Here is a 10,645-nt window from a genome sequence, read left to right as displayed (position 1 = left end):
GTGACGTCAGACGTCAGTGTCTCAACCAATCACAATCGAACGATAATCGCTTTCGTTTCGTTCATGTTTTTTACTGTCTAACCCTGCAGTAGTTTTTGAGTTATTTAAATACATACAAAAACACTAATATTTTCTATTTATAATATTAGTATAGATGAACACAGTGTACATTACTGATTCATCAGTTAATAATATAGATTTTAAACAGTTAAATAAGTGTGGTAATATTCTGTGAAATGCTCGTCCTTCAGGATAAAGGTAATCATCATAAATAAACGATATAAGCTAGCTTATAGCAGACCAATGATGTCCAAACTTATAGAATTCATCAATACCCAATAGTTGCTAATATTGTACCAAGTATTCAGTAGGCTGATTAATTGTCGTAGACCTCATAAAAAGACGATGCCCTCATTTAAATGATCTATTAGTTTCTTTATTACAAACTGAACGTCTTCGCATTTAACGCATATAAAAAAAAAAACAGCTGAACTAATTTAAAGCGAGCGCCAATTCCGACTAATGGCTCAGCACTAATTAAGGTAATTAGAAACAAGGAAAGACGAACCTAAATAGACAACGTAGACGCGCCGAGCTATACCTAGTTATAAATCGTATAGACGTTCTGACGTTATAACGTTACGAATCGTGAATATCGATGTATCGAATACGAACGAGCTTGGCAAGCTTGCGTGTGTGGCGGAGTGTACATGCATTAGAGGTGAACCGGCAAGGGAAGGTAAATGCTATTTGCAAGTTGCCGTTCCACCTGGCCTCGCTCTCTAGTGCTCTTGGACTACCAAATTGAAACGTGCCTTAACTGACGCTAAATAAATTCGCTCCCTATTATTTTTAACCTTCAGTTCCTATATATTTTACTTTACGAATGTTGGCGAATGATTCAAAATGAAATGTTTCGGTATCTTGAATAAAATGTTTGTATATTTCCATCCCCAATGCTACCAATCGAGTTTGAAAGATCAAGTCCAATGTTTGATGTGGGGATGCTATTATTGATGCCATTAAAATTGTACAATTTTATGACAAGGGTCGGCCTTGCTCTACAATAATTTCAAATTGAATAGTTACATTTAAAATGATGCAAATTAAAATGAATTTTGATTATTTTAATATTATATGGTCTATGTTGATGAATATACATTTGGGAATAAGCAATTAAAAGCTATGTTTCGTTTCAAACTGCACATTTTGGAATACATAAATTGTGACCTATTTTGTGGTTTCGTCTGCGGTTTTTATTTGATGTTTTGTTTGCGTTGTGGATTATCGCACGGGCAACAATTCATAGATACGTCACGCACCCGTAATTCCCTCGGGATAGCGCTTAAAAATATATATTGCAAACGTTCTTTCAAAGGAGGCTATTATTCTGCCATGTGTAAATATATTTTTGATAATAAATTGCTATTGACAAACAACAAAGCTTAAATTTATAAGTTTACCTTGATGCAAAATATCGCGTAAATGTTTACTTTACACCACTTTAAAGCGGGAATAATTCTTGAAATTTTGACTACCAAATTTTGACTAATCCAAAAAATTACATTATGAGGAATAAAACTCGGTTAAACTTGTGCTTAAAGCAAACAGATATATTTAATTTAATCTTATATCGCTAAAACACATTGTTGTCTACACAAATACGTAACTAGTGACTAGATTATAGGTATATTTCAACTCATAATTCTTTTAAGAAATATAACTCTTTCCGTGGCAGGGGTCGATTTCTAAACAACTGCACGGTATTGCCGGTTGCCGAGAGCCGGGGGCCGCGAACACCTCGGTATTGATCTCAGTCAGTACGTGTGCTCATCTACACCCGCGATACCTTTTGCAAATATCGCTATACGTTTTCTTCCCTACAGATGCTATCGCTTCTATAGGTATGATTTAAATTCTAAATATCGCGTTCTTTGTGATTATCAAAAACCTTGGCGTATGGGACCGCACATATTACTTTCTCAAAGGCCGGCAACTCATCTGCAGTCCCTCTGGTATTAAGGATGTTCATGAGTGTCGATAAACATCTCGGTGTTATCGGTGCTTGTTTCCCCCTTCTCTTATAAAAAATAATGGCATGCTGAACTGACCTAGTTGTGTACAACAGCTGATTTTCTAAAATTCTTTTATAAATTGTACTAATTTGCCTTTGTAGAATTTGTCATTAATGTCCAATTCAATATTGTATGATTATATCTTTGATGTTCTTATTATTTGCATCGCTAAGTTTTGGCACGAGTTGGATTTTGATGTTTGTCTACGAAAATAAGAGCCTACGCAGCTGCTACGCTAGTTATTAATATACAAATTTCGTTTAATATGAACAACCAATAAAACATTTTTTTAGTGTTGATTAGAATACATAAAATAATGATGCACAAATAGGCACGGTTAAAGTAAACATAATAAAAAACATGTTTTCATAATAAAAGACATCTTATACGGTTTAGTTCTCACAACTATATTTAGCAATGACAAATATGTCCGGGTTGCGAAGTTCATAACTCTGTGTCGTGTCGGTCACCACTGTTGACCTCTTTATTGCTATTGTTTTTTTTTTTTAAATTGCAAGAGCCACTACACACGCTCATGTTTATCTAACCAGTCGGAACGTTCAGAAAAATCTAACGTGTCTGGGCAAAATTGAGAATTGAACATCCCGGTTTTGTTAGATTTTTGTCAAATAAAACTGAACGTGTATTGCGGGCTTAAGGTTCACGGAAACGTTTATTGCTAACTGCAGTTTTTTTGTCATCTGTATCACTCTAGAAAAACTATTTTTTTTTTGTAATTTGAAACATGTGAAAAAGGCGACATAAGTCATTTGAATTAATAACACTTATGACTTCGTTCAAATAACCTCGACTCTGTGTGACACGTACATCATTACCAACTACGTAATCGCCTTAATAGCCGACAATCAAACGCTCCGACAGAACACGGGATAAAGTTGTTTTTGTACCTAGTTACCTGAGATACTTTTACGTAGCAAATAAACTAGATTTATTTATGTATAGGATCTCACTTAACTTATCTTTGAATATTTACAAGGTGATGAAGGTTACTTTTTAAATCAATTGAATATGAGAAAGAATGGTTTTATACCTATTTTACAGAGAAGACCGAAATGGCTTGAATACAAATTAATTTTGTGGCCTTACTAAGTACAATACTCTTCAGTCTTCTCTAATTTTGCTTAAATAATGCTCTACAATATTCCATATGCTTAATATAAATCTGTTCGCAGGTACAAGGTGGAGGTGGCAGGCAAGAGCCTGCCAGTCCTCACCACATTGGACAAGGGACGGTACGGTGTGATCGTCTTTGAATCACTCAACAAATACGCAAATATGGACAAGTGGAATCGAGAACTTCTGGACAAATACTGCCGGGAGTATGCCGTGGGTGTCGTCGGATTTGCAACGCCAGGAGAGGAGACATTGGTCGGAGCTCAGTTGAAAGGATTCCCACTATTCATGCACACCAATCTAAGACTTAAGGTACCTTAAAACAGTATTTTTCTGAAACCCTTTTTGTACAAAATTATTTAATTCATACGCTAATTGGATTCTATGAATTCAAAACAATTTTATGTTTGTTTTCAAATTCGCAGTAAATTCGAAATGGGGTTTCCCAATGTGGGTAAAATTTCATGTGAAGTGAACGTTTATGGTTTATATTAAAGTTTTCCGCGAAAAGGGCGTTATTATGTTCTATACATTTTCACAAATTTTCATGAATTGATAAAAATAGACATTACTATGATACTGATAATTATAGTATTTCCCTGATATTAAGTGAACGCAACAAATTGAATACCTCTTTATAGAAAAACCATCTATGACAGGAATGTTTGTTTCAAATTGTTTTTTTTTTTTCGATATCTTGTTTGCTCAATAGGATGCTACGCTCAACCCCGCATCACCAGTGCTGCGACTGTCCCGCGCGGGGGAGACAGCGTGGGGTGCGCTGCCTGGCGACCACTGGACTGTGTTCCGCGCCAATAGCACAACATACGAGCCAGTTGCCTGGGCAGTGCGACAGAACGAATACGGCTCCAGCGGTAAGTATACCAATTATCTTGTCTTGATAAAAAATTACAAAACGAATTATAATTGGAATTCACTAAATCGTCTATCTGAACCCCATGGGGTACAGGGAAGAAATTCATGAACCCCTACTATATTTGTATACACTTCCGTCGTGTATAAAAATATAGTAGGGGTTCATGGAAGCCAGTAATATTTCGAAAGAGGTCTATGAGAAGATATGTTTGGTATTCTCGAATTTATAAGATTATTTCTTGTATGTATGATCTTGCTTACATATGTGGTAGGTAGACCCGTCTAGACTTAGACTGTTGCATCATAGTTCTAGTCCAAATACTTTAGCCGTAATGCTCTTCTACTACATGTATTTCCTTACTTATAACTTGGCGTATGAAGTTTATATTAATACGTCTGTAGTTCATACGACAAGCAATAGTTAAGTGAATATCTCAAGTGATTATGTGCAGAAGTGGTGCTTAAGTTGCATCTCGTGTCTGCTTATGCGCTAATTAACATCTTCCAATAAGGCCATTACTGCGTTAATGTGTTTCCGCAAGAGCAGCGCAACGCTTCGCAGTTAACTTAGTCATACCAACATATGTATACAAAATATTGTATCTTAGGTGCAATATAAGGCGCAAATTATATGTATTAACTTTATATATCTATATTAATATAATAAAGCGTAAACACACACTACTTTGTGGCGTAGTTTTAAACACTTACGACACGCTTTATACTGTATATTTTCATGCTATTCGACTTAGGGCATCCATAACAAAATTTAAAAAAAAACCTTCATGTGCTGCCAACATCAAAGAAGCAAGGTTGCCATGGTTGTTATTTGTGCAATTAATTTTGACATTTAAAATTGAGAATTTGACAGATGTAAACAATGAAATAAAGTTTTTATTTCATGCGGATGAAGCCGCACGGGAACAGCTAGTTTAAATTATGTGCTTTTTAGGTATGTATCCGACCAGTCATATAACTTCTAGAACTTGATAAGTTTTGTTAAAAAATACATGGAAAAGTCTTTTATTTTAAGTTTCATACAAATGTAGAATTTACGGCGATCGGAAACAATAGCTCTACTATTCGTTTTATTTAATGTTAAAAAACCGTTATTATTGTACGATGTTTTATTACAAAAATAATTATAATTTGCAATATTTTTGATCTAAATAAGCCTTGCTATTATCATTATTATTGTATTGCGTGCAAGAAAGTTTTTATACTTTTGAAGTTGCCGTTATGCAAAACTATTGTTCGGTATAAAAGATCAACAACAAACAAGACCCAAAAGTTTTCGTATCAATAGCCCCTATTTTACGATGAATTGTGAAAAAGATGAATATATTTTCTTTTGAGATATTTTACTTAACAACTAGGTATTAAATAACCGTATTGTGTGAGAAATATAGGAACTATAATAACTTAAGTATTGATAGAAACATTAAGTTATTTTCCAAGGTAAAGTGACTGTATAAATAATTTATTATTATTTTCACATTCCAGTTCGAAGTGACTTGAATTTTTACGATAAAATCTACGCTACTTATCATAATTATTACGAAATACTTTTCAATAATACAAATATACGCGAAAGAATTCTTCAATAATCAATAAGCACTCATTCATATTTGAACCATTGTTCTCTTTGTAAAAAGCATATGTTTTTTATTCTTTCATTGTTTCTACCTTATTCCCCGAAGTCGAAAAGTCTGTAAAACTAGCTCCGTAGTCAGTAACATTCGAGCCGGAAGTTTTTTCCGCCTTCGTTTTTCAAACAACGTAGGTGTAAAATATTCCGTACGCCAGAGATTTGCTCTCCGGGCGAAATCGTAACTTTTCCTTTGACGAATCCTCTATTTTTGTTTCCCTTTAAATGCAAATGACTTGCTTGTGTTTGTTATTACTGTAAAAATAATGGATAGTATCGAAAAAGGTACACGAAAAAATCTGATGGCTTTAACCTTTTAAGTCCAAGATACCATATACAATTTTTGACTCTTGTAAATTGTTTTGTATTAGCGTGAAGATGCCAATTTAGTTCCTTGCGAATATGTTGTAGTTATATAACCATTTAAACTTTATGTCTAGCAGTTACGTACAGGACATAGAACAAAACAATTTATGTTTACGCTTATCTCATGTTGCAATGTACAAAGAACTCGTAGTCGTAATTCAGTTTGAATCATAATACTAGGAGTAATAAGACAATGCTTGTGACAGAAGAGCGCGTCCCACTGGCAACAGTGATACAAGACCACGGGCGAGTGGACGGCGTACAACGCGTGCTGTTCGGCGCTGGCTTGCAGTTCTGGCTACATCGGTTACTGCTTCTCGACGCCCTTAGCTACCTCAGCCACGGACAGCTCAGTCTCAGCCTCGATAGATGGATACTTGTCGATATTGATGACATATTCGTTGGAGAGAGGGGTAAGTGCTATTTAATGTTTATATATGTGATTGATTGATCTGAAGATTCTGTCGATAGATCATCTTATAGTAGACCTCATTATTGCATTTAATTTGTCATCTTATCTGGGTAAAAAAGATGATTATAAATTCAATTTTATAAGACAAAACATGATATTTTGACATGACAAGATCTTTATGAATTGTTTAAATAAAGTTAAGTTAAAATAATAAAGATAAAGTCTTCGATAAATTGAAGTTATTATTAGAGCTTCGTAAGATTTAAGATCGGAGCTCAAGAGCTGAACTCCTCCCTGTTTCAACTTTGCTGTTAAGTCCCGATGCTCATTATTTATGCGAACTTGTTAAGACAGGTTTAAAAACTCTAAAGTTCACTAAACTCCTATTACCATGCCAAAGACAAATTGACATTTCATTTATAGAAATTTTACGCTCTTCGTGAGTTTCCATACTAATGAAAATGTGGACTGAATCTCTTTGTCTTGTTTTGTAACTCATATTGTGTAAATATGTAATTTCACTTATTCCCATGAATAAGCAAAAATCTGTCGCATTTTACCTTCTCAGTACGTGGAAAGAAGGAAATACTAGACGACTATTTTTTGTCCACGAATTCCAGACTGAAAAGGAAGCAAATTCAGTGCCTTGCTGATATGAAATGGAGACATCTTTTTGAAAGTTTTTAAATTAAAAATTTAGTACAAAGGTTGAAATTGACAACACGGTTCTTAATTCGCATTTGTACCATTAACTTAATAGAATTATAGCCTAAAAATGATTTAAACAGTAATATGCGTATACAAATGAACATTTGTCCCTTTTACTGAGACCAAATGAGCAATTGGATACAGGGATTTTCCAAAATATATTTTTTTTTGCCAATAAATACACGCAGTTGCAAATGCGTTACCTATCTTTAATCAACAGAACGCACAGAAGGATGTTATTTCCTCCGTCTATAAGTTCTATTCTTAGCCAAAATAATTATGAATGTATTCTTATATCTATACTATTATAATAAAGCGTAAACACACAGTTCTTCGTTGCCTAAGATGTCAGCAATTACAGCATATTTTTGAATGATTCTTTTAAAATAAAAAGTCCTACACTTACGTCATGCTTTAGGCTATATATTCTCACGCTATTAAATATAGGGGTAAATATTTTGGATAAAAACCCTAATGTGGGAAAGAGACCATAAGTGGCTGCCAACATCAAGAAAGAAAGACTACTAAGGTTTGTCATGTCATGTTTTTTGACAGTTTGACAAATGTAAACAAGGAAAAAAATTTTCATAATTTCATGCGGATGAAGCCGCACGGAAACAGCTAGTACAGTTTTAAAAAAAGTAATTTACCTAGGTACTCGACTACATGAAGAAGACGTGTCAGCCCTGCTAGCGTCCCAAGCCGCGTTGCAGAGGCTTGTAGCCGGCTTCAGGTTTAACCTGGGCTTCAGTGCAAAATACTACCACCACGGTACTCCGCTAGAGAATAGAGGCGACGACGCATTACTACGGAATAGAGAACATTTCACGTGGTAAGTTTCCAATGAATCAGTGGCATCATCTATACATATAATAAAGTTAGAGTGTCAGTTTTAATATGAAAAGAATCCTAGATTTCGGGAAGATGATGTATTTGCGTTGTTAATAACGAAAATTGTATTTAAAAAATATTGTCTGTCTATGTGTATGTCCGCAAGCCGCGTTTATTCCGGGTAATTTTTCCGACTTTCACTGAAGGGTAGCTGACATAGACAGACATATTAAAGATTACTTTTTTATCTTAATATTGCGTAGACAAAGTCGCGGGCAACAGCTAGTTATTTAATGTATCTAGACTAGTAGATATAAAAAGACAAAGTTCCTAACCTCTATTTTATCTATTAATACTAGCCTATTAACTGTCACTATCATAAACACGCTATTGCGTCATTAATCATACCGGCTTTATGAGTTCTGTACCGACGTCATGATAATAATAGTGAACCAGTATCAAACAAATATTATTTTTCCATACATATAATTTGATGACATGAGTTAGTTTTACCTATAAACTGTAATTATGTGATACATCAAGCGTTTATAAATTGTATGGAATGACACGGCAATGTTTCGATTGTGACACTTATATGAACACATTGTCTGTCTTCAAGAGAACGTGAAGAATGAAATATGGCGTTTCCACTACATGTATAAACATGTATGTCGACAGTGGAAACGCACCTTAATATGATTAAAACAAAGTAGTGTTTATATTATCAATGTAAGGAACAGTTTCATTCCTTTGATGTCTGTCATCCTTGTATGAAGTCACGAGCGTAGGTAATGTCTCGTCTGCGCATACATAAAATGTTGATGCAAAATTAAACTCTTAACATTTGTAATAAAGCATATTTTTGAGACAAAGTTTATTTCTAAACGTTTCCGTCCATTCTGAATGACGTCTTTCATTAATCCTTGCATAATACAAAGTATCCTTTTTATATTTATAAAAAAATGTATCTTAGATATAACAAGACACATTCAAACTTCTACATATTGAAATAACAATGAACCAATTAAAGTAGACCCTTATACCGTTTCTCACTCTTGAATTTGTAACTTATAATAAGAAAATCTCTACCAACTCTCTTGCTCTGTATTCCCTCTCCCTCCCTCTCTATCTAATCAAAATAAATCAAGCTATTTCTACCATGTCCCAGTTAAATTACAAGAAATCGCCGTTGAGTACAATCACGACCTAAGTAAACACATTATACCAGGTTTTGCCACATGTGGAACCACCAGCAGCCGCACCTCTACAACAACGTGTCTCAGCTTGAAGCAGAGATGATGTTGAACAAGCAGTTCGCGTTAGAACACGGTATACCTACCAACTCGTGTTACTCCGTGTCTCCGCACCACTCGGGCGTGTACCCGGTGCATGAGCCGCTGTACGCGGCGTGGCGCAATGTATGGGACGTGCAGGTCACCAGCACTGAGGAGTACCCGCATTTAAGACCTGCCAGGTAAACTATTCTATATCATCATAATCTTCCTCCTTATCCTACTCCCGTAGGCGCAACAGGTTTTTGTCCTCCGCATAACTCTGTCATACGTCATTTCATCACACCCTTCTTGATCATGTCACCATTCACGCAATCCATTCACCTCTTTCTAGGTAAACTAATTTATATACTAGAAAGAAAGATATTTATTATATTACATTTTTATTTCACGCGGACGAAGTCGTAGCAACTGCTATTCTATATTATAATACTTTTCGACTTATTTATCGTTTTTTTTTTTCAAAACAAACTGTAATTTTTGTACACAATTTCTGCCCTTCTATGAATAAAGATTGAGCTACGCATTATATTCAAATCAATCGTATCGAAACGGTTGAATAATGATGATAAATTAGCGTTAATAGAATCGATGAGTACAATAAACCATAAAGGAAGTTATAGTCCCGCTAAAAGCAGTTGAAACCGGAAGTAAGATGGCGAACGCTTCCACAGACTGACATAAAAAGTAGCCGTAAAAGTGAACGACAACGTACCAAAGCAATTGCCTGCCTCTTGAATAAAAGTATTAGACGCATTTAATACTGTCTTGATTTTGTTTTGCTAAACTTTGCTCTTGTTATTCTTAACATAGAATTTAAAAAAATAATAATAATAAAATATAATTCACTAGATTTCGCCCATGACTCCGTCCGCTTGTAATTAACAAGAAAGAAACAAAATTAAGTAGTCTATGTGCTTTTCCAAACTCTTATACGTCTATGCCGAATTTCATCGAGATCTGTTCAGCCGTTTAGGCTACAAACTCTAACAAACATCCATCCATCTAAACTTTCGCATTTATAATGTTAGTAAGATATATAATTCATAGACAATTTAGGATACACGCTACATAGTTGTTAAATTTCTTTATTTTGATTGATTCCACATTATTGATCTATGTGTTGTAGGTATTAAATTGTAAAATACGTATTGTGTTAGCGTTTGTTGATCTTTGTGCTTTTTATTTATTCAAATCATGGAGTATTAACAGAAGGCGTGCTCAAGCAATACGTGGCCGTGTTACTTTGTATTAAGATTTACGATAGCAATAAAATGAGGAATAAATTTAGATGATATAAATT

At 34.6% G+C, this 10,645-nt stretch overlaps 1 protein-coding gene across 3 annotated transcripts in view; it reads left to right on the top strand.

Moving 5' to 3' along the window:
* The window catches only part of LOC106101281 (bifunctional heparan sulfate N-deacetylase/N-sulfotransferase), a 105,210-nt gene that overhangs the window by 78,649 nt on the left and 15,916 nt on the right, over positions 1-10,645 (top strand). For 2 of the 3 annotated variants that reach the window (XM_013280450.1, XM_013280458.1), the window contains 5 exons: positions 3,269-3,521; positions 3,922-4,084; positions 6,306-6,512; positions 7,874-8,051; positions 9,279-9,524. In XM_013280450.1, the coding sequence (XP_013135904.1) occupies positions 3,269-3,521; positions 3,922-4,084; positions 6,306-6,512; positions 7,874-8,051; positions 9,279-9,524 (1,047 nt within the window). The remainder of the gene's footprint in view (positions 1-3,268; positions 3,522-3,921; positions 4,085-6,305; positions 6,513-7,873; positions 8,052-9,278; positions 9,525-10,645) is intronic. The other variant, XM_013280467.1, reaches the window with a different exon arrangement.

This window comes from Papilio polytes, unplaced genomic scaffold, assembly GCF_000836215.1.
Source record: "Papilio polytes unplaced genomic scaffold, Ppol_1.0 DF824303.1, whole genome shotgun sequence".
Taxonomy (NCBI): Eukaryota; Metazoa; Arthropoda; class Insecta; order Lepidoptera; family Papilionidae; genus Papilio; species Papilio polytes.
This window is presented reverse-complemented; position numbering and strand designations above follow the sequence as displayed.